We start from the raw sequence: 24,701 nt of genomic DNA, 5'->3' as shown, positions 1-24,701 counted from the left end.
AGTTAATGTTTTATCTGTAAAGTTTCGAACTAATGTTGAGATGAAACATTTTCCCATTAGTCAAGTTTACTCCTAGTATCAAAAAAAGCTCATGGAAGAGCATAAAAGAGCAGCCTATAAAGGATCACTCACGACTCGAGATACCACATGCACCTATAAGAATTTTGAACAAAAAAAATTAAGGTTAAAAAGACATTCTTTGCTTTAATGTAAATGGTCCATAATAAAATTAATATTCTTTAGTAAAAGTAATATATCTAGCAATAATCATTCATAAACAGTGAAAGTTGCCTGAACTGTAGACAAACTAAAACTTCGAATTTTCCAAATACATTTCACGCAAAAATACAACTCAATGGATTATTAGTAGTTAATTGACAGGCTTATAATATGAGCTGTATACCAAATACAGATTCTAGTTTAGTGACTACATTTGCGGGCCTTTACATTCTCTTAATTATATCTTATGATACCTAATAGTGGAGGATTTTTAACCCTGCAATTATTAAACCTATTTTTCTCCTACACAACCTAATAAATTCGCTACACTGATCTAAAATGTTACTTACCAATGTAGTCTGCAGGTCTATGTCGTGCTCTGGCTATCACAGCATCGTGTTGCCGCACGAGGTCTTCAAGCTTGTAGCCGGACACTCGTCCCAACACCCACGACGGTACCAAGCTGGATTTCCAAAACACTGAAGTCTTTCCAGGAGAATGAGGCAAAGTTCTTTCAGTGTCCAGAGGACGTCTAGTGATGGGTTTTGCAGTAGCAGGATGTCTGACGACAGGTTCTGCAGTAGCAGGATATCTGATCTCAGGTTTTGCAGTAGCAGCAAGGTATCTTGTGACTGTAGGATTTATGGCAGTAGGATATTCGATAATCGAAGGTTTAGCAGTATCATAACACGTGAAGACCGAAGGTCTCCCACTAGCAGCTAAAGCAACAGCAGAAGGATCTGATAGCTTCAAAAGGTCATCTCGGGTGTCCTTCAGGTACATTTTAAGACGATTCACTGCCTTTTGGGCTTCAATAGCCATGCTCGACTTGAAGGGCCTATAAATCTGGCTTAACACTTGAGCAGCCTCTGTCGGTAGGTCTGGAAGAAGCATCTGTGCCATCTTCATTGCAGTTCTATAATCTAACAGAAGACCTCTCAAAGCATTACAGTTGTATTTATAAGTGTATTTAGTTTCATCTGCTAAAATTGAAGACAGAGCCTCTTTTACATACTCAGCAGTGGTGACAATGAATGACAAGTTTATTACCGAGGGAACAGGATGCTCAATCAGCAGTATCCATGGATTGAGAGAGATTATCTCATTTACGGCTTCCAGTAATTTATCTGCCCTTGATAGCATTACTTTATTTTCCATAAGATCTGTTACGATATTTTCTACATCTGAACCGTCTTCATGAGCTGGAGATACCGATGGACTTCTTGGCTTTCTGTCGGAATTAGTTACCGACTTGTTACCTCTGTTGTAGAAAGGGTAACACTCCAGGGTTTTCGCAATTACCCGCGTAGCATTTGATAGAAGGTTTTCTAAATAGGTTGTCCTGGGCTTGATTTCTGTAGAAAATTTATACTGGGATAAAGTAGCAAAATCCATCGCAGCATTAAACAAAAGAGCTTCGTTCATCATATTCTTAGAGTTCAGAGATCCCAGAGGCTGCAGGGGATTATGCAGAAAATTTTTAATAGTTTCAGTAACAATCCCAAACATGTCCAAAATATCTTCATTTATTTTTTTGTTAATTAAGTCTCCAACGATATCCTTTGGAAGGGCTTTTGCAATGATGAAAAGATACTGCTTAACCACATTCATCCCCTTTACTATTTTATGCCACCTGTCAAAATCTTTGAAATCTGAAATGTTTTTGCAGTAGTCTGTGAGCGAGACTGAGGAAGCAACATTTTCCTGGAAGCGAAAGGGAACGAAATTGATTTCATGGGACTTGGTTCTGAAAGTGTGTATGGGAGCTGAACCACCATGGTTTGTTGGCCAAGGTTTTTTCGAGGCTGAGATTGCATCCATGGCAGATGAAACTTTTGTGGTCAGGGGAGCGCTTAGTGGAATATACAAGTAGTCCTTGGGAGCATCGCTAACGAGTACAGAGTCTGAAGTCTCACTAACTATCACAGAATCTGCAGCTTTGCTAACAAGCTCAGAGCCAATATCCTTGCTAAGGAGCACAGCGCCCCCAGCAGTCAAGTTCTGTGATTCCCATGTCAGAGGTGACCGCAAAGTGGACACACTGGAAGTAGCCAACTTAACGGATGTTAATGTGTGGTTAAGTAAAGGTAAGGCGGCATCTGTACGACACTCTGGACATGATCCTGAAGGAGCCTCTGGAAGGGGTGGTGTCTCTCTTGTAGTGTTGTCGAAGAACTGCAGAATTTCAGGCATGGAGCCAAGTTGATTTGGAGCGGAATCTTGAGACAAGTCACGACCTAAGTGAAAAAAAAGGAAGATTCTGATCAGGGAACCAAGTCATGGAAGCATCGGCTCCTAATGTTTCAACAACCATAGTGTTTGAAGCTGTATTAACAGCGTTTGAAGCATCAGTCGTATCTGAAATTAAAATCGCCGTAAAAAAAAAAAAAAAAATTTGCACCTCAAATACAAATGGTACAAGTGCACGTGAGGTATTGACAAGTATTCGTAGTTCACTTGTGGCACTACCAGTACCAACGACAGTACACAGTAGCAATAATATCGGTGGGCAAGGTGGGGGGAGGGGCTATCAGCTTTTTAGCTATCCTGATTGGTTAACATCAATTTACTAACTTAACTACTTTCAAAGAACCACAACTGCCCAAAGTCGAAGCATAAACCTTACTTGTAATTTGTTCCAGATTATAGGCAAGGCAAAATTTTTTGAAGATAGGAAAAAAAGAAAAGTATAAACTGTTTAGGGCGAAACGTTTTTTGCTAGTTTCTTTGGCATTCAGCTCGCTAACACCCTACTACGGTAAGGCGAGCGGGCGGCGTAGTAGTAGTAATAGTTAAATTTTAGCGGTACAGAGTTCGTAAAGGGACATACTTTTCTGTACCTTAGCGCAATTCAAATAAAACATTTTACATAGAATATAATCGGAGAAAAGAATTTTATTTATTTTCATAGACAAATTTCTTTTTAAAACATTTAAATATTTTTAAAAAAGCTGACATAACCGTTTACTTCCAACTGACATTTATGCTTCCAGTGTAATTAAATTAGTGACTAACTATCCATAGTTTTCAATTACAAAAAGCACTATTTATTATGTACCATTTTACAAAAAGTTACTAAAATATGAAACAGTTCAGACTCACGTCTAGCAAGTAGGTTTCTCCTGGTCCTTGTAGGAGCGTCTGTTGCAGACATTTCCAGTTGCTGGCGGTAGGTCAGCAACAATTGCAGGATTTCCCCTCTATCCTCTGGTCTTCCTGGAAAGTCTCCACACAGCACCACCACTTTAAGACCATTCCACAATTTCCTCCTTTCCCTGATCATACTCACCAACCTTCCTAAATCCCGTTCCACCACCGCCATCCGCAATATTTCTAGCTGCTGCTCCGAAAATTGCGACATTATCTTTATAATGGCAGGATACAAAGTAATTCTTTTAAGGGCAGTGTAAATTTTTAAAATATCAGAAGAGCATGTGGTAACTCCGTGCTTATGATCTGTTGTATTCTCTGAGATCCCTCGAAAACATACACGTCTGCAGCTCTCAGAGTTGTCTCGAGGATCACCGTCCGCATTTCTTTCATGAAATACGTGAATAAGACGATTCAACACTTTTAAATCTATGCTTTGACTCAAACTTCGTGAACGGGTAAAAATATTAAACACATCGTGCCAGTTTAGTTGTATGTTTGCTAGCTCACTTCTCATGCGTGTTAGAAAGTCTTTAATGCTGTTTTTTATGTCTGTAACACTATCCGGTGTCAAGAATAGTTCGTCACTTTGGCTTTCTTTCTTCCCAATGTCATTAACCATGAAATCAAAGAGCAACAGTCCATCTTCATCGTGTTCAACTTTAGAGAAGGCACAATTAACATCTTTTGCAAGTTCAGTATAGAAAGAAACGTTGTGTTGAGGAAGAATCATCTTGCCAGAGGATACAGCAGCTAAGAATGTCAGCAGGTCCTGCGCAGCGGCCACACGCCTAACGACCCAAAGTAGCATCTCTCGACGCAGTTCTTCCTTTGTTAGTTCGTGACTGTCCACGAATTCGCATGTCTGTTCTCGTGTCTCAGACTTTCGACGGATACGTCTGCCATAATTAGCAACATCTTTCGATGGATGTTTAAGTAGATTTATAGAGACGAAGGTCTTGTGAACAGTCACCACCTGGTCTCCGAACACACGCAGGACGTCCAACTGCTTATTGGTCACCTGTTTCCAATATACAAAATTAAGCTCAAATTTAATTTTTATCATTCAGAATCACTCAGCCTTTATCAGACTCCCAGATGGACATTGCTATACCTAACACTCATACTGACCGTGACGGTGTGGAGAGCTGTGTTGATAGTGATGGAGTCAGCGTGGAGGCGAGTGAAGGCTGCTGACGAAACACTGTAGGTCATATTAGACCACTTCAGGAACACCTCCGTTGGTACAATTACCCCGTTGATCTTCCCTGCCACCCTTGTTGACTGACACTTCACGCCGCCCACCCAATGATGTCCTGCAACATTGGAGAAAAAAAAAAGACAGATCTTCAACTGCCAACGGAGGATCGAGCCTTCACCAGTCATTGCTCTGAGTGACCCACACGGGATTATCTACACAAATTGAGGAAAATTCCGACATTGTTCGTACGATCACTCCATGGGCCAACATTTAGTTTTAAACGGTTAAGAAATCTATACAATTTCAGTTCTACACAAGCTTCATGATCGTAGTAATGATCTTTGTAAGTCAATTCATGTATCTATTACTACCTTCAGAATTCTTTTAAGTCACTTCACTCGTTAACTCTTGGTTTGACTGCTTAGGAAACTGAATTTGTTACTTGTCAAGCACTAAACCCGTGTGGTAGTACTGTATTTTACATTTACGGAGCACTTACCGGGTAGGTCACTGGGCGCTCACTGGCATGAAAAAAATGATACACTAAAATATTAATGTCAAAAGACTCCGATGTTCCGAGAGGCACCTCGATAATGAAAACCTCGGGAAGGCGGAAAGACACGTCACAAGTTACACAGGAAGGAGCAGGAGCACCCGCCAACAATGTCTGAGTTAGAAGTGCGCTCTCGATCTTCAAGTCGAGAATAGTCTCGAAGCACCAACGTTCTGCCGAAGCCTTATGAAAGTTTCTCTACCCCTCTGCAAGGCCCATCACTGATTATGGCCCATGAAGTCCCTAAGTGTACCCTCCTGTTTCTCCCCCCCCCCCCCCACACACACACACACACACACACACACACACACGAAGTAGCAGCATCAGCAACACACAGCAAGAGGCATTCTTGAGCTTCCACAGCGCTCTGGCTTAATGCCCAAAGCTGGAGTGCGACTCCAAAAGGATCCCGTAGTGCTTGCTGCCTTTGCACCACCTGACATCGTTTGCTGCTATGCAGCTGTCACACCCTTCGAGCCCAGTGTGGGCGGGGTTTGTGGCAGGCCAAGATGCCCAGCTTCTCCCTCCGAGCCCTGTGGAGGCAGGCGACAGCTGGGGACAGTTGGTCCTAGAAGATGAGGAGGTACTTGTACTTCCTCCCATGGCAGACACTGGTTTGAGACTCATGACAAGCCAAGACCTCGCCACCTCATGGAAAAGGCCCGGGCCGGGCCGGGCGATTATACTGGCGAATCTACAACAATCCTCTTCCTCTCATTAATTAAACCTTATTAGCCCTCCCATTTAGCACTTCCTTTCAGCAGAATAAGTACAATGCAATTATGGTTGGTCTTAGAAAATATTTCTAACCCTGATAAAGTATATAGGCTCGCAAAGATCGGTGCTATTCACTCGTATTAAAAGCTTAGTACACAAGTGAAAACATTCACTATTAATTCTTTTCACGAGTCCTGAAAGTTTTTACAATAATTATGTTTATATGTTCTGGGGGCAGAGGCATCCAAGCCAGTACGGTAGAGGTGTACCTAATAAAGTGGTCACAGTATCTGCTAACAAATTTGGGATATTGCGGTTTACATTAAATTATACATTTATATTTAACCTCATTTAGTCATTTTAACACTTCACTCATTACCACTATTTACTGCGCTAACTCAAAAAATTTAATACTCAAAAGTAGATTCATTTCCGTCGCTACGCGATCCGAGAAAGGTATCCCCTTATTTCAGAGACCATTATCCAAAAATACAACACTAAGTTTGAAGCCAGTTAGAATTTGAATCATCAAACTATCAGCATTAGTGTGTGAAAGAAATTAGACTAGGCACTCAAATTCATGAAAAAATCATTTAAGTTTTCACAGTTTCACCTGTAAAAAAATTTAGACCAAACCAGGCTCAAAAAAATTATCGAAGGAATAATTGCCAGCGTTTTAGAAGTATAGTTGCACGTAATTAAAATGTATTACATGAAGATTATGTAGATTTAACTTAGAATAACTGTCAAACCGATTTATTTTGATCAGATTTTTTTTTGGAGGGGGAGGGGATAAAATTATTTAAAAATTGGCCTATTGCAATTTAAACCTAAAATCATGACAAGGTTTCCATTTAAAAAAAACAGTCCTAAAAATTTAAGGTCGACCAGAAAAATCATTCTCTAGTTATTGCTGTTCCTAATATTTAAACTTATTGCTTTGCTATTAACGTTTCGTTTCCTTTTGTTGTAACAAGTTTAGCCATGCTGGAGAAACTTAAAAGCCTGTCTGCATTTTAATGATTTAACTAATTAAAAATACTGCTTTTTTCAAGAAAAGTAATTTTAAGGAGATGTCTCCTCGGGCATGGTTGGCCTTTGACTTCATCACTTGAGGGAACCTCTCTCACCTGCATAAATATTACTGTGTCAACCTCAAAGACAGTTATAATGGAAATACTGGTGAACGCGCGCGCGCTTCCTGCACGCACTGGAATAATTGTACTTGTATAAAATATTTATTTTTCCTCTTGAGTGGGTCTGTTGAGGCTGCCCTCATTTGTTCGAGTTGTGGTGAGAGGAGTGTTGGAGGGGAGCACCCGTGTGGTAGGAATGAGGGGGATTGGGGGTTGTAGTTAAAGGACCTTTTTTTGACTTCTGAGAAGTAGAGGGACGATTGGGAGAAGGTGTCGTACGAGGTCTCGTCGATACTGAGGCTTGTGAGGGAGAACACGAAGAAGCGAGAACAGACCGAGCCTAGGACAGCAAAAGAATTAGATACAGGAGTGACTATGGGAGAGGTAACCACAGAGGAGGCTGCAGAAGATGGGACCCCAAAAGTGGGGGGACGTTTTGAAACACGGGAATAAGAAACACGAGGTAGTTTCCCTTGGAGGCGGAGATGAGAAACTGCCATGGCATAAGGGAGACCTTCTGCCTCTTTGAGGTAACGGATTTCCTGCTCATTTAAGAAGACTTGGCAATGGCGAGAGTACGAAGGGTGAGCCTCATGACAATTAAGGCAAGAGGGAGGTCGATTGCAAGACGTATTAGAATGGTCATCAGCATCACAGACTGGGCATTCGGCTATGGATCTGCAATATTTCACTGGATGGCCAAATCGCCAGCAATTTCTACACTGTTGCGGTGTAGGGATCACCTTTCAAACTTGTAACCGATGTCCTGCTACATAAACTGAGGATGGGAGTTCACGGCTGTCAAAAGTTAAACGAGCCACATTGCTAGGGTATCCTCTCCGTCCGCGGGCAGGAAGAACATAAGTGTCTACCTTGAGGATTGGGAGATCTTGGAGTCCCAGCTGTTCAAGAATGTCATTGCCACATGTTTGGAAATTTTGTTGAACTATGGTATGGGGCAGAATGACGGTACCACTACAAGAATTGAGGGAATGATGTTTTTCAATAGTGACAGGAACAGTATCTATATGGGAAAGAAGAGAAAGATCATGAGCTTGGGTAGCATTCTGTACAGTGATGATGTGCATACCGCTCTTAAGAGCACGAAAAGAAATCTTTACCAACATGGCATAGGAGTGCCTTGCCAATACTGTGGTCGGAAAGATAGGCGGTAGAGGAAGTCGGTCGTAAAGTGAAGAATTTAGTCCATTGTGCAGTCTGAAACTGAACGTGGAAAGGGAGTGCAGGACGTGTCGATCTTTTCTGAGAAGAACGAGAAGTTGGAGAAGTATCATCAGCAGGTAATTGTCGTTGGCATTCAGGCGTGGGACCAGAGTTGGTCCGATGTGAAATGGGCCGGCGATTCGAAAACTGCTGCACCGTAGAGGGAGAGGCCGGAAGCATGGTCAAAGGAGAGCAGAGGTCAGATAAATCAAAGGAGTCAGTCGAGACCTCAGTACCTGAAGCGGGTGAGGAAACAGCACTGGCAAGAGATACAGAGGCATGAGGAGTGTCCGAAGAGTGGTCCATAGACGAGGCGGGGTCAGAACGGGGTGCGGTATCAAGAAGGGGTCCGGGGGTACCAGGTTCATGGATTGGGTTCTCCATGGTTAGGTTACTTCTTTCTTTTTGTTTTTAAGAAAAAAAAAAGAAAAATAAAAAAAAAAAAAAAGGGGGGGGGGGGACCGGAGAGGGATAGTTCCTAGGAGGAATGTAAGGGCCAGAAATCTCCCTCCGCGCCCAAGAGGACCTCAGCACCACAAGTAGCATAGATGCAGCATGGAACCCGTGCCATACCCCACCCATCATGCCAGTAAACCAGCAATCCGGGATAGCAACCTCACATCTGCCGAGCTACCTCGGTGGACAAAAGAGAGGGCAGCCGGATATCCACCACAAAGCATACCTCCTTCGGCCACCACCCCCGGAATCCAAAAGGTGGCTTCCAGAGATACACCCATCGCCCGAAAGACACCCAATGCCACTCTCCGGAATACCGGAGAGGGATCGGGACATCCCCAGGCGATCCAGATTCCACGGCAAACTACGCCACCGCCAAGAACCTCAACGGAATGGGATGGACCCCGGTACCCTATCCCCTACCTAGGCACTAGTGCGCCTGTGGGAAAAATACCAAAGGCCAAAAAGAGGAAGGGCAAAAGGGAGAGGTGGGGAGGGGGAGGAGGAAAGGGAAAAGGGGAGGAGGAAAGGGAAAAGGGGAGGATGGGATAGGGAAGGGGGGATTGGGGGGTAATTAGGTTCGGTCTGAGGAAGGAGACCGACAGGTCTAATTCCTCAGACCAAGAGCCTCTTCACCATGCCAAGGAGCCCCCCTTGAAGAGGCTGTCACATTGGTTACATCCGATGAGACATGTTTAAGAGCGCAAGGTTTTTGCAACTTTGTTTTCAATACAAAAGCAATGTGATTACTGTACGGTTATGGGTTGTCACAATAGGTTCAATCATAAGCCATATGTTCTACACATGCTGCTATGTGTGATAACTATTTGCGTATAACTGAATAAACTTAGATTCCCTGAGGTTATAAAAAAATAAAGGCGATGCTTGTGAAAAACTATCACAGGGGAGAAGACAGACTTGTTTCTCAGGTGTAACTAAATAAAAGGGGATAATGTTGGTAGAATTACCAACATTTTAGGTAAAAAGGATATATGCAACTAGTGCGATATTTTATTACAGCATCGTTTTGCTCTCTGGGAGCTTTGTCACACCGTAACGGCTACTGGAGAGCAAAACGTTGCCACAAAGTGTTGCATAGTTGCTAAAGTTTCCTTTTATCTAACATAACTAAAGGGAAAAGGGACCTCAAAAACCTGTGTTCAGCACATTTTGTCAGGTCAGACTAATTTTAGTGTTAAACATTAGTGACCTTCCATACAAGGAGTTGCTAATATACACTCTTCTTTGAGTGCAACAAACCACGGTTGTCGTGGTTTTTCACTTAATGTTGGAATGAAGTACCTACAAATACACTAATAAAAATTTACATATTTGGTACACCTTAGTACTGATACTTTAATGTAACTTATGCAAACAAGCAAAGACTTAGTAAATTAAAAAAATAATGTTTGTTTAATATCAAGATTCTGAAGCATTAGTGTTATACATATATAAAAGTGACATTTAAAACTGCTGCAGCATTTTCATATAAATATTCAATGCTACTCATACCTCTTTCTTTCATTTGAAGACCATCTTCATTAACTCGGTACTTGGCGTTAAATATTAAAAAGCCACACCGTTTCGACGTTGCTGTAATCTCAAATTATTTTTTTAATATTTCACAACAGAAACTAAATACTTTTCAAATTCTCATCGCATTTTGTTTACAGATCGTAGGTAACCAAGATGGCCGCTCATCAGGGTAACAAGTGCAATAGTGACGCTTGTGAAAATTCACTGTACTTACTGTATTTCGATATTTTTTTCTATTTCTGGGTTTATCTTTCTGATTGGCACCAATATCTTATCTGGTTATGGTACTACTAATTCATTGCTTCACTAGATCTAGGATATGCAAAACATCAGTCACCGAAATCCTTTGAAAACTCTGGTATTATTCCAGTAGTTTGACGGTAATCAGTGTTTATTTACAAAGGGCCCGTTAGTGTATAAACTCATCTTTCCATTTATTAACTTTACCTATAGCTACCGCTTGGCCTAGCCAACCTCACTAGCTAGGCTGCCTCTCCGTATCAGCAGATTATGAATCAGCCCATGAAGTAAAGTCGAGGCTTATGAAGTGAACCAGTGTAAACCCATTCCTGCTTCACACACCAAATCAATACAGCGCTTTCCTTAATCTGTTGCTGAGCAGCTTTGGTATCAGACCTCCGGATTTCTGCATATGCTATAAATGTCGCCTTAGTAGCCCCTAATGAGGTCAAACTAGTTTGACCCAAATAGCTTGTTGCCGACAATACTGATAAATAAAAACTTGCCAAAAGTTTCTATCGACCCAGTAAAAGTCTGTTCTAGGAAGGTTCGTAAAGGTCCGTAATACTTACCAGCTAAAATCTGAGTTGCAGGTAGATCCACCCTCAGAGGATTGTACAAGTCTACGGTAGTGGGGTTGACTACCCTGAGGTTGCCGTCATAAATGACGTCGCCACGTACAACCAGACCTGCAATTATAGAACGTACCTAGAAAATACAATTTGATTTTTCCGTACAAAGTTAACCACATTGTCTTTATCAGCTACTACATACTAGCAAAGATTCTCTCCGCTGTGATAGCCTATAAAATTACGACCTTCGCAGGCGTACTATATTACTCTTGAATGAAAAAAACTAAGCTGATAAAGGTCATGCAGCGCTTTCTGCAAGAGAAGGAATCAGGTTTGATCAGAGAATGACAGGTCAAGTTCCTTGAAACAAGAGTCCTTGACCGGTATCAAGGTAGCATTTCCCTTGAAAGAGCCATTATGCTTAAAAGATACTACAAATGTAACATTGTCTTTCTCCAGCCTAAATAAAATATGAAGGTTATCTAATCTGGTAATATAATTTTATTACGAGATTTTTTAAAGGTTTATCATAGAATTTACACTATTACCAGGAATCACTTGCGAAGATCCAGCCAGGACCAGAGACTGGAACACCTTGTTTATGTCGATGTTGTTGATGTTGTCAACGTGTACATTATAGGCTTCCAGCTGACCACAGATGACTGACCCTGAAAGATCAACAGCTGATCCTAGATTTACTCCCCTTCACATTTTAACATTTATTCCATTACACATCTCAATGCCCTTCAGGTTTCCAGTGTAGGAAGTTTCCTCTACACTGGCAAAGATTAATAATGCCTGATTTGCTCTGATAACAGAACCATTACTGGAGGGGGGGGGGTGGCAGCTCTAAGCCTTAGGGGTCTTAGAGTCATGGGAGGGGAAGCCAATTAGATTCAACTAAATTAAAAGGAAAGTATTTCCAGTTCACTGGATCACGAGCGCTTTACTTGCTTTTATGCTCCTCACTTTAAAAGCCAGGTAATTGAAGTCCATGCATAAAACACACAACTGTGTAATCATTCTACTTAAATGTAATCCATATAATATACTCTGGTCTCACAAGAACGGACAAGGGCTATAAATACCCATTAAAAATGTTAAGAGAATAGAAATTACAATTTGCTGAACTGAATAACACTTTCTCAGACGAATAACTATTACACTGCACCAGTCAGATTCTGCATGGAAGCCGTAAGTAGCAAGACGTCCTTTGTGACCCTCACGCCATCTACGGTACCCAGAGCGACCAAGAAGGCTGCCTGCACATTACCAAGGAATGTTACATCGCCGTGGAGAACGTGGGTACCAGACAGCGTCACGTATGTTGACATTGCTCGGTCCATCAACCTCTCCACCCACGTTGCAGCCTGCAGGAAGCGAGCAGTTGTGTAAGCTAGAATGCGCATGTCCGGCAATACCATCCGTCTAGCCTACCAGAATTAAGATGATGCTGGTGAGAAATATAATAGCCTATGTTGTCTAGGTTCCCTCGTGGCATCTGCTTCGGAAATATTTACTTCTAACATTTAAATGTACATTTTTTATTTTATTTTGCTAAACTGTCCTTAAGATCTCAGTAGGCAAGACTTACCATAGCTGAAATTTTGGAATTGAAAATGGAAAATTTTCTGCATTAAACTTTTATATTGACGTGTAAATAAAGTATGAAATGAGAGTAGAAAAATAACTCGCCCACCAAGTGCTTTATCAGTCCCATACACACCATGAAAAAGACTTAATATGTAAAAGATGCACGTGTAGAGTAAAACTAATGTGGGGGGACAAGATTCCTCATGACTGATACCTAAGAAACTCACAGGAAATGCAATAAAACCTGGTCACCGAACACTGCTTGCAAGGCAGGAAAATAATGCTGCATGCACTATGCATAAAATTATTTATGAAGAGCAAAGTCGAGCTCATCATTAAGGATGATTTGTAGAAATTAGTAATTAGAATGTGTAGTAATAGTTACTTCAAATATAGTTATACAAAACTTTGGTGTTTTAACATCTCCAGTGCATTGTCGAAAGGTGGTAGTCTTTTCCCAACCACTACTTCACCCGATTCTACTCAGCCATACATTACTATGTTCGTAATCTGTATTGGACAGAGTCCCTAGTGGGTGAAGAAAATAATTACAGTTTCTCCATGTTGAAAATATCTTGTATCAAAATTTTCGATAAATTCTTTAAACCAAATTAGTGAGCCAAGGTGCTGGTGTGTTACTGTTAAACAAGCAAATATATTAAGGCAATGACTTCGGACCTGGACTATATTTAGATTTTACTACAAGAGTAAAAGAAAATTACCTGAGAAAGCAAGTGCTTGAAATGGAGCATTCCGAAAGAGACCAGACTCTTGCTAGTCAGTGTAATGACGTCCTTGTATAACACCGAGTGACCATTGATCCAGGTAGACTCCAGATGCTCCACAGAAGACATACGCGCCTCTAACTGAGCGAAGCGCAGTCCATCTAAGAGAAAACCCATAATCAAGAGTTTTTATTTAAAAATATATATTCTGCCTGTAGGTAAGTAGATTTACATGGCTATTTTTTATCAGATATTTACTATAGAATTGAAAAATGAGAATTTGTTTGAAGTAAAGCTAAAAAACTCTGTAGCTTTACTACAATCACTAGAGCAAGCTATTGGGAGTTTAGTGTGGTAGATACACGAGCTGTAGTAGTTATTCACGAATACTAGAAATTGCCATGTGCTGGCAAACATGACTAGTGTATTACTTACGAATTTTTGGAGCTTCTACATGTAATTGATATAGAGATTACAAGTGTGGTAGATAGGAGTTTAATTACGAACAATGAAAAATTACTCAGAACTGTGGTATACCTAAGACGCTCGACAAATTCGTGTATTGCTAGTATAATCGAAATACAAAGGACACTCGGCAGACCGTTGATTACTAACAGGTTATAGGAGTTATATATTACTGCTAACCAGCATGGTTGCGAGGCTTATGTTCTTAGCGATATTTTTTCATTCTTACTTAAGTTTTGCACTTAAAGTCGTGGCTAGCTGGGGTCTCGAGCTACTGACTGGTCTTTTCTTGCTTGTTTGGTTATGATACCTGCCAGGCTTTCCTGAATTCTATCTCTGCTTCAAAACATTTGCAGTGGCAATGTGAAAGGTCAAAAACATTCACTCTGCTGTGCATTGTTACCCTCTTGTTAGCTAGTGTTGATTATACATATACATAATACACAGTATATAGTAGTTGATAGAAGCTCGCCCATGTTCTTATTTGCATTAAGGTGCGCGAGAGCAGAATTCATTTCCGTTATGGCGTTTGTCTGGTGATGGAGAATAAGATTTAGTCAATTCGAGACAACGAGGCGAAGATATGGACTTGTGCAACGAGGAATCATCAGTGTGACAGGGTCAATAAAGTTAATTAAAGCAGAAAGGTTACTAAATGTCTGGATTAAAAACATTAGGGGAAAAAAAAAAAAAAAAAAAAAAAAAAAAAAAAAAAAAGTCCAGCTAAGGAGGCAAAAACAGCCAGAAAATAACCTGGTTCTGGATGGTTAACAGATTTAGTATTCGCAGTGGTTTGCACAAAGTTCAGTGGCCGACCAAGCTACCACAAAAACAGTTCCCAGCCATGATGGCTAGCATTAACTCTGAGGATTACAAACCTGAGCAGGTTGACTGATCATAATACCATGTAGAACATACAACTGGAAACCAGAGAAAACTGCTCCTGAATTGAAGGCCATAAGAGATAAGTTTAAGCTTGCTTCTTTGCGATAATGCATCAGGGGGACTTTATAGGTCCAAGAATCCCCGTGCCTAGGGGAAAAAAAGCACACTGCCTGTTATTTGGAAGTCCAATGCCATAGCATGGGGGACTGATGCACTCTTCACTGAGTGGCTTGTGCATCACTATTCCTTAGGCAAGGCTGTACCAGTCCCTGAAAAATCTTGCATTCAGTATTCTTTGTCTTTAATTTTATTCATCCTCAACTCCTGGAGGATTTGGAGCCAGATGTTAAGATTGTCTTTTTACCACCAAATATGACATCCTCGATACACGATGGGATCGAGGTGTTACCAAAACTGAAGTGCCACCACACGCAGTGTAGTGTATAAACCAATAAAATGCTGCAGGAATTAGATTTCCAGCTGCAAAAAAAAACAATGAACCCGAGCTTGAAGGAGCTGACACTGCAAGAGTCACTGCATACTGTTCGGTAGACAGTGTCTGATTTAAAGAACTACAAGGTGAAACATAGCAGCATATGACTGAGTATCTGAGCACTCCACTTCAACAATTAACTGAATTTACATCATTGGACCCTCAACCTAGTAGGACAGTAGCCACCATTACCACTCCCAGACAAGCATCCTGAACTTTACTTGGAGGTAACAAATAATGTACAGATATTTTTTTTTTTTACTCTACTATTACTTTCAACTGAGCTTTAATAAACGTAACATATTTCAGAGCATTATAAATGACTTGGGCAAGAAAAACTATTTTCATGTGAAAATTTGTTATAGCTCTTTTATAGGTCTGCAGAACGCAACCCTATTTTTTCCCATATGTTTTTCAGTCCATTAGCAGAAATCACTAGCAACGCAGTTTTCAATAACCCGCTATTTATCCTCGTCCACTAAATATACATACATATATACAGATATATATACTTTATAATGATTAATGTCATCTTACTAATTGAAGTTTGGTGTCTTGTTACTGTTAACACGCAGGTCACGAGTGAGGAAACCAGCCCTGATCAGTTAGGCTTAGTGTTGGCACGGAATACCCAGGTGTCAACCAAGAGCAAAATCATTAGTAATGTTAGAGAATTATTAGGCCTAGTATTCACCCTTAATGCTATAAAACGTGCTGTAAGTCTTTAAAACAACCAAAACGGAAAAGAAAGCAGACACCTTTTTCATTCTACTAACATTTCTCCCAACAAATATTTTGAACCAGGTCGACAAAGTAGTCATAACCTCTTCCATCCGTTACCTCAGTCGACTAAAAAACCACCACCCAGATGAGGGTAGTGTGACTAGCGTTTTAGAGATACCATGAGGTGGACGAGACGAGATTTGAAAGTTGGAAAAACCGCCATAAATTTAAAGTAAACCGAGTCAAGCACAAGTCCGCATCACAAACTAATAGCGGGAATAAGGAAATACTAGCAGAAATTCACGAAGAGATTCAGATTCAAATACCCTTTCCTTTACAGGGTGGAAAAAAATGCTATTAAACTGCTTTAATTATGGGAAATTCAATTATACAGAACCAAGGCAACTTCCAGTTGGCAAAAGCTCCAGCTATGCAGATACTGAACCAGGTATACCACCAAGAACTACCAACCACCAACACTACTCAATGTCAATGTGTTGATAAATAAGGTGTACAGCACCTGGGTGTAGCCTTGTGTAGGCTCCTGGCATTCTGGGCAACAGGGTGGCCAGAAACAGTGGGCCAGGGCAAACAATGTATTGCGAATCCAACCTACAAATGGAAGGATGGGAGTAATTAACTATACTGACCTGGCCAAGTGGTGGGACCTATGAGTGAGAAGGCGTTGCGGAGCCTGGTCCTGATATTATTGACTTCGTGGCCCAGGGTCATCACTACCTCTGCCAGATCACCTCGTACTTCCGGCACCCACCTGCCATGTGACTTATCGTATACCTGAAACCGCCATGCAAGATATGAAGTCAGCCTGGTTAACAAGTTAGTCATTAAATCATACTTTAATGACAAAATCATTAGCATCAAATTTAAAAAAGGCATCAGCAACTTTACTTGCTCATTTAATATTTTTAATGGGACACCTGAAGATTAGCCCTTCCCCCCCCCCCCAATCGCCACCTTCAACGTTAAGAAAAACCGTTGAACTTTGAATTTTTGTATGAACATTTTTGCAAGGTCAGGTCATTACACTAGTCGGTGAAAAAAAAATAGATTAAAAATTTAATAAACCCTTTTCCTTTGAGGATCATCAGCGTACATTCAAGATTTTTTTTTTTTATTCTACTATGGCTTGGTGACAAGGATGACACAGCCAGCTGTGCCTACCTTTCCGACTTCACTTGACGATATGACTGAGAGGTGACCGTGGATGATGGCTGGCTGGATGAAAGTATAAGGCGTGTTCACTTTAGGAGCGGCTTTCACCAGCCGCCAGGTGCTTACGCACTGATAATCCAGCCCCAGCAGGCGCTCCTTGCACCACTGAAGCGAGCTCTCTCGAAACCTCTATCAGGAAGAACAACAGACCATGGGAAAAGAAAGGATAGAATGTGGAATTTGAAAAGAGCACAGAAAATCAAAGTAAAAATGTGAGAGGGAGAGAAAAAGTGGTCAGTAAAGCAAGCAATATAAAATGGTAATATGCAAATGCAGTGTGTAGATTATGACATTTTATTAAAAACTACGCCCACCAGGAAGTATCAGTTCATTGATCAATTAAACGTCATGTGAACAAAACTTTCTAACGTCATAACCTGCGCACAGTGTCATTATCAAAGCAGGGATTCGTCTACTGGTTTAACAAGACGTGTCAAAACAGTATTACAGTATTTAACACGCACGTACCCACCTGTAGAGACTTTTCTTTCGTAAAGGAGAGTGCGTATAGAGTTGCAGTCTCTGGGGTGGCCTTCCCTGGGTCGCTGTTCGTCAAGGCTGGCGACGGAATAGATTTTAAGGTTAGATTCGGGAGAAGAAAGCAATTACACATTATTAACCAAGGTATTACGATAAAAATAACTTCATTATCTACATGAAGCTCTTCTCACTGTTCATACATTACTTAGCCATCCTGGCCGGGTCGCCATCTGGAGAAGACCCGGATCGGCAGTACCAGCGAACCTCATAGAATACTTAGCCATCCTTCCCATTTTATACAAGCCATGCAGCTTACACTCACACTACCCACCCCGCAATTCTACAGAATTATCAGTTTAAATATCCAGACTTGCAAGCAATTTCATCTTATACAAACACTATACCCCACCATTACATACAAGCCGAGCCGTCCCATCCCAGCCAATCGGTTCATGTACAAAACGTTTCCAACCCCCTCTTCCGCACACATACCTCCACCTGCACCCACTTCACATAAACTGAAGCAAGTAAACCATAAGCCAACACAAGCAAGCCAGGAAGACCAACCCATTAAGAAGATACTGTTCCACGTGACAGTAGCCATGGAGGTGACCCCGGCACTGAAGGGTCCTGAGAAGTATTGTACAGTTGTAGGCACGAACCTCCAACCGTTGTACTGGTAAAATTTAACACCTGAAGCAGCGCTGGCCACAGCAAGCAACACCGTGTCTTCAACCTAGGTCACAATGAAGAGTATAGGAGACTTAGACGAGATGAAATGAAGAAGTATTGGGAATGCAATATAATGCGACCCTTTACTGAAAGTTTCGCTCACAAAGTGGGCTTCATCAGGCCACGGATTTGTTTGAGACTGTAAGGACCACTGAGTGGGAGAAAATGGATCGCATTATACTGCATTTGTATCTTTCCATCGTGTCGATATTTTATACCATTTATGTCCACGAGAAGAAAGATGCAGGAAAAAACAGGGTTGGAAAAGTCGGCAATCCCTACCCAGGTGGGGGAATTTTCTTTTAAAGTTATTTTCAGTATGATTATGTATGATTCAGAATCTCCAACCCTAAATTTGTAATTACCAACTTTTCTCATTGCAGAATGTGAAAAAAAATATTTTTAGAGAAAAATAGCTTGTGGGGAAAGCTAATCTGAAGTTACTATATTAATTACACTGGTTATATCAAACATTTACAGAAAACTAAGCGATACACAATACATTAAGAGAAAGTATATGTAGAGTGTAGTGTCAGACACTAACATTGATGTATTTGCAATCCCTGAGACATGGTTTAATTCCAAAAGTCGGTACATGCCTTCGGAATATCACATTCAGGGTTTTAAATTGTTCCAAGTAAATAGAAATATCGGTAAGGGAGGTGGAGTGGCACCATGTCCGAGATCACTTGAACTGTTGCATAAAAACTGGTATCAAGTCTGAGGTAACACACACAGCGTGTCTGGATAGAATTTTCAGAGGGGTATTAAAAAATTTATTCTAGGAGTGATATACCGTCCCCCAAACTTAGATAGGGACCATGGGAAATTACTGTGGGAGGAAATTAAGGCCACAAGGAACGATAATGTAGTAATTCTAGGGGACTAACTTTAGTTACATTGATTGGAATTTCTTGACTGGGAATTTAGAATCAAATGGCTTCTTAGTAGTAGTTCAGGAATGTTTTTTGAAGCAGTTTGTGACAGAACCTACAAGGGGAAATAACCTTGATTTGGTTCTGGCGAACAAGGAAACCCTTGTTAATAATTTAGAAATTAATGAGGAACTCGGCACAAGCGATCACAAATCAATTACATTTAGCATAGAATGGAAATATGATAGTAGGGACATTTCAATAACAGTTCCAGATTTTCGCATAGCAGATTACAATGTGCTTAGAGAACGCTTATCTGTTGACTGGGGTAACGAAGAGAGCTATCAATATGCCAGTTTTCTGAACATTATACATGCTGCTCAAAGAACGTTTATCCCTTATAAAGAAATTAGATCAAATAGAAATGACCCAAAATGGATGAATAATAGGCTGAAATATCTACTAGGGCATAAGAAGATAATTTATAGGCGTATCAAAAGAGGCAAGGGTCATCTTATGAATCAGTATATTGACATTAAGAGGGACGTTAAAAAGGGGATAAGAAAAGCTAAAAGGGACTATGAAATTAAAGTTGCTAGGGATTCTAAAACTAACCCAAAAAGTTTCTTCCAGGTTTACAGAATGAAAGTTAGAGATAAGATAAGTCGTCTTAAAAATAACTATGGGCATCTTACTGAGAGAATGAAATGTGCTCGATTTTAAATAATTATTTTCTCTCGGTTTTTACACAGGAAGACACTAGCAATATTCCAATAATTAATTTTTATAGTGGGCCTGAAGAAGATAAATTATGTAACATCACAGTCACTAGTGAGATGGTTGTGAAGCAGAGAGACTGAAGCAAAATAAGTCGCCGGGTCCTGATGAGGTTTTTTGAAGGGTTCTTAAGGAATGCAAAATGGAACTCTGTGAACCATTAACTAATGTTTTTAATTTATCTCTTCAAACAGGTGTAGTGTCTGATATGTGGAAGATGGCTAATGTAATTCCTATTTTTAAAACAGGGGACAAGTCGTTACCGTCAAATTACCGCCCAATAAGCCTGACCTCAATTGTAGGCAAATTACTAGTCAATTATAGCTGAGATTATAAGAAGCCATCTCGATAAGCATAGCTTGATTAATGATACTCAGCATGGATTCACGAGAGGCCGTTCTTGTCTAACTAATTTATTAACTTTCTTCAGTAAAGCTTTTGAGGCTGTTGATCACGATAAAGAATTTGATATTTACTTAGATTTTAGTAAGGCTTTTGATAGAGTTCCGCACCAAAGACTTAAAGAAAGTGGCAGCTCATGGCCTGGGGGGGGGGGGAAGTGCTCTCGTGGATAGAGTCATGGCTCACAGACAGGAAGCAGAGTGTGTCCATAAATGGGGTTAAATCCGAGTGGGGATCTGTAACAAGTGGCGTTCCACAGGGATCAGTCTTGGGCCCGTTGTTGTTTAATATATATCAAGGATCTTGAGGGAATTACTAGTGAAATGAGCAAATTTGCCGATGACACAAAGATAGGTAGGATAATTGATTCAAACGTAGATATCAGGGAACTTCAGCAGGATTTAGACAAACTCAATACCTGGTCAGCAAAGTGGCAGATGCAGTTCAATTTAGATAAATGCAAGTTTCTGAAGCTCGGGAGCGTCCATAACCCTATCACTTATAAGTTAAATAATGTAGAACTTAGCCATACAGATTGTGAAAAGGACTTGAGGGTTATGGTAAGCAGTAACCTTAAACCAAGACAGCAATGCCTAAGCGTACGTAATAAGGCAAACAGATTACTGGGATTATATCAAGAAGTGTAAGCAACAGAAGTTCAGCGGTTATATTACAGCTTTATATATCATTAGTAAGGCCTCGCCTAGATTATACAGTCCAGTTCTGGTCTCCATATTACAGAATAGACAAATTTGTTAGAAAACATTCAGCGTAGAATGACTAAATTAATACATATTAGAAATCTTCCTTATGAAGAAAGATTGAAGACCCTTAAATTACATTCACTTGTTAGACGAAGAATGAGGGGAGACATGATCGAGGTGTATAAGTGGAAGATTGGTATTAATAAAGGAGATATATATAAGGTCTTGAGGATCTCTCCAAGAGAACCCGCAGTAATTGATTGAAATTAGACAAGTTTAGATTTAGAAAGGATATAGGAAAGTATTGGTTTGGAAATAGGGTAGTTGATGAGTGGAACAGTCTACCTAGTTGGGTTATTGAGGCTAAAACCTTGGGTAGTTTCAAATTTAGGTTGGATAAATGCACCAGTGAGAGGGGGTTGGATTTGAGTGGGGCTTGCATATGAATGGATAGGGTTAACAGCTTATTTCTTGGGTGGCATTGAAAATTGGTTGGGCAAATGTTTTCTTAGTGGGATGGATTGTAAAGTACGTGCCTAGTATGGGTCAACAGGCCTGCTGCAGTGTTCCTCCTTTATGTTCTTATGAGAGTAATACAAACCTGGATGGCGAGCCACTGCACGGCGTAGGAGGTGCGGATCTCCTGAAAGAGTACGAACTTGCCATAGTGATAGCGGTAGATTGCTGAGGTGGTGTCGGGGTTACACGGACCTGAGGGCAGCGACAGACTTACAAGGCGCTCTATCTTCATTACATAGAAGTTTCAGCCCCTTGTTAATATTTTTGAGACGTTCTCGCTATATGCACCCAAACAGTTTTATTTGTGTTGCAAGACTAAACCATAATGGACAATAACAGCGTAAGAAGCCATGGGTACTTAAATAAGGATAGTTTCTATAAAATCAAATTAGAAGACGAGCGTAAGTTCACTAAAGCAATATGTCATGGTATTCATGTTTAGGTTAAAGAACTTAAATTCTTAAATTTGTAGCCATGTTCCTTCCATTATAAAAAGAGTTAGATGATCCTGGGTATGTACCATCGAAATACCACCACGAAGGTAAGCAGAGGAGCAATTATTGGGGAAACCTTTATTGACGAGGTTCCGCCAACGCAGTGGGTTTTATACACAAATAACCCGCACATAAAAGAGAAGCTTACGACGACGTTTCGGTCCGATTTGGACCATTTACAAAGTCCAAGTCGGACCGAAACGTCGTCGTAAGCTTCTCTCGTTTATGTGCGGGTTATTTGTGTATCGTTCCAGTCACGGTATTGTGCCTTTTTTGTTATTTATCAGTGGGTTTTATCAAGCTACTGAGAAGCTTGGTGATGCTGTGTGCTCAGATGACGCCCACTGCATGGGAGAAACCTTCACTAAGTTCTAGATAACTTCACCTCTCGAAACACAATGTTCCTGTTATTCAACAATTAAATTTTATATTTGACTATTACCAATTTAAGGATAACTCACTCTGAACTTGGGTTAATTGACAGGAAACTTCAGTAGACGTATAAGATAACCGATTCACACTGATCTTTGCAAGACTCTGTTCCAATATAGTAGTGACTATAAATGAACACACTACCATATTGTTTGTTAGAATATTCAATAAACATTGCTGTTAACTATTAATGAAGATGACAATTTACTGTACAATTTCCTACATGCTACAAGGCACCACTAACCGAAAGCAACTCATGAACACGTGTACAAGTTCTTGTAATAGGAAGCATAAAGCAAAATACTATAGTTAGAATCCACATACCAACGAATTTGAAATTAAATCAGTTTAATTTTTCAGTCCATAACCTAGAATTTATTTTTAATTTGTCAGTCGCTTTCTTAATTTTACTATAGTCTAAGAGAAGCTAAGAGTCCACTACCCAGTTAACACTCACCGTCATCGTCGTCCTCACAGTAGTTGGCGACGGCGAGGAAGGTGTGATTGCGGCGTTCAGTTCCTAAGGTGAAGCTCTCAAAATAATATGCGCCCTTGGTGAACACCTCCTGGAAGACCACATAATGACCCATGTCTACAGAGTAGCGGTAGATCAAGCTGTGGCAGTTGTAATGACCTGCAGAAAATGACCGGAGTGTAGCTGGATTAGGGACTAGACACCAAAATAGTTATAAAAAATATGAACAAAGCGAGAAAAAAAAAAAAGTTTCATACTAAAGGTAAAAAAAAAAGTATATGCAAATATTAACATCAACATAAAATGTTTGGTAGAGGTTTCAAAGTCTAATTTTTAGAAGCACTGGGGAGGGGAAGGGAAGGCAAAAGGGTATTTAGTGCTCTATGATACCAGTCACCAGTTACATACGCCCACATCTGTTATAAAAACTCTTCAAAATAACTTTTCCGAGTTCCCTACAGGCACACCGGCAATTATGGAAACCCCGACTCCTGAGAAAATGCGGTACACATGAAGAATAAAAAAACTGACAAGTGGTACTAAGGAGCACTTACAAGATGTAAACAACCTGAACTTCCATCTACAGTGAATCTGGTACTATTCCTGAAGGACCAAGAGCCCTTGTCCTGCTGAATCCTGTTTAAGCAGCTTGGGAATATGTTAATGTAAACAAAATTAAGTAATTTTCTGACAATTTTAAGAGTGTGAAGATTTTAAATATACTATAACTTAAAAGTGGATCATAAAGTAAATGACAAGGTGATACGATAATTAAATTTCCAACTTTTTAGTAACTAAATATGAAAAGAACATAATTTAACACAAATTTTCAGAGGCGAAGGAAATCTCTCCGATTATGAGAAGAATGTCAGAAGCATGCATTCAATCAATGCATAGTATAAAAAATTTACTTTGTTATTTTAAAGATACCTGCCATGAATTAGCCTATATATCCCAGAAAATATTAGAATACAGCCTCTCCTCACTTAACGGAGTTGCATTCCTGAGACCACGTCGTTAAACGAATTCGTCGCTAAGTGAGGAGCATATTATAATGGTAGTGTGTGTCGACCATCTTTGATATTGTTTTAATGTCACCTTTGCACCATTTATAACATTTCTGGAATATTTTTAAATGTTTATACAGTAGTGTACCGTATATTGAAACAAACTGAATAGAGAAAAATCAGGCAGAAATACTGGTCATTGCGTCGTAAGTCCGAGGCGTCGGTAAACGAGTACGTCGCTCAGTGAGGAGAGGCTGTACTACATTGGTATTCCTGCTGTGTCGTGAACATCTTGGCTTATAGGTTAATAAATTCACATATAACCCGGGAACACTAGAAATCAAATTCCCTCCTCCCATCTATCCAGTCACCTCTACCCTACTCACCCTCCTTACGTACCTTTATTATTTCTAAAGTTAGCGACAGCAATGAAGTGGATGTTGCCGACGAGGAAGTGGGTGACGGCGCGAGGGTGGGTCCCCGGCAGCTCTTGCAGAAGGTCGAAGTACTGGCCAGTCCAGTGGTAGAGACGAGACAAGGCGTGATAATTGGTCTTCTTTATTAGCTTAAGCCCCGTTGGTGTGTGGACGATACGTTCCGCCACCTCCATTGAGTCAGCTATCAGGAGGTAGTTCTTGCCACCTTGCACCCTGGATAGGAATTTGTGAAAAGGTTGGAGTATC

At 40.5% G+C, this 24,701-nt stretch overlaps 1 protein-coding gene across 3 annotated transcripts in view; it reads right to left on the bottom strand.

Moving 5' to 3' along the window:
• The window catches only part of LOC128705982 (uncharacterized), a 75,821-nt gene that overhangs the window by 26,226 nt on the left and 24,894 nt on the right, over positions 1-24,701 (bottom strand). For all 3 annotated transcript variants that reach the window (XM_070083690.1, XM_070083692.1, XM_070083691.1), the window contains exons 8-21: positions 24,418-24,668; positions 22,994-23,170; positions 21,693-21,802; positions 18,169-18,337; positions 17,594-17,679; positions 17,071-17,250; positions 16,539-16,683; positions 13,320-13,483; positions 12,176-12,374; positions 11,553-11,672; positions 11,005-11,121; positions 4,501-4,685; positions 3,322-4,390; positions 570-2,456 (exon numbers count right to left, since the gene is read on the bottom strand). In XM_070083690.1, the coding sequence (XP_069939791.1) occupies positions 570-2,456; positions 3,322-4,390; positions 4,501-4,685; positions 11,005-11,121; positions 11,553-11,672; positions 12,176-12,374; positions 13,320-13,483; positions 16,539-16,683; positions 17,071-17,250; positions 17,594-17,679; positions 18,169-18,337; positions 21,693-21,802; positions 22,994-23,170; positions 24,418-24,668 (4,859 nt within the window). The remainder of the gene's footprint in view (positions 1-569; positions 2,457-3,321; positions 4,391-4,500; positions 4,686-11,004; positions 11,122-11,552; positions 11,673-12,175; positions 12,375-13,319; positions 13,484-16,538; positions 16,684-17,070; positions 17,251-17,593; positions 17,680-18,168; positions 18,338-21,692; positions 21,803-22,993; positions 23,171-24,417; positions 24,669-24,701) is intronic.

This window comes from Cherax quadricarinatus, chromosome 10, assembly GCF_038502225.1.
Source record: "Cherax quadricarinatus isolate ZL_2023a chromosome 10, ASM3850222v1, whole genome shotgun sequence".
NCBI classification, from domain to species: Eukaryota; Metazoa; Arthropoda; class Malacostraca; order Decapoda; family Parastacidae; genus Cherax; species Cherax quadricarinatus.
Note: the sequence above shows the minus strand (reverse complement) of the source record. Positions and strands in the feature narration are given on the sequence as shown.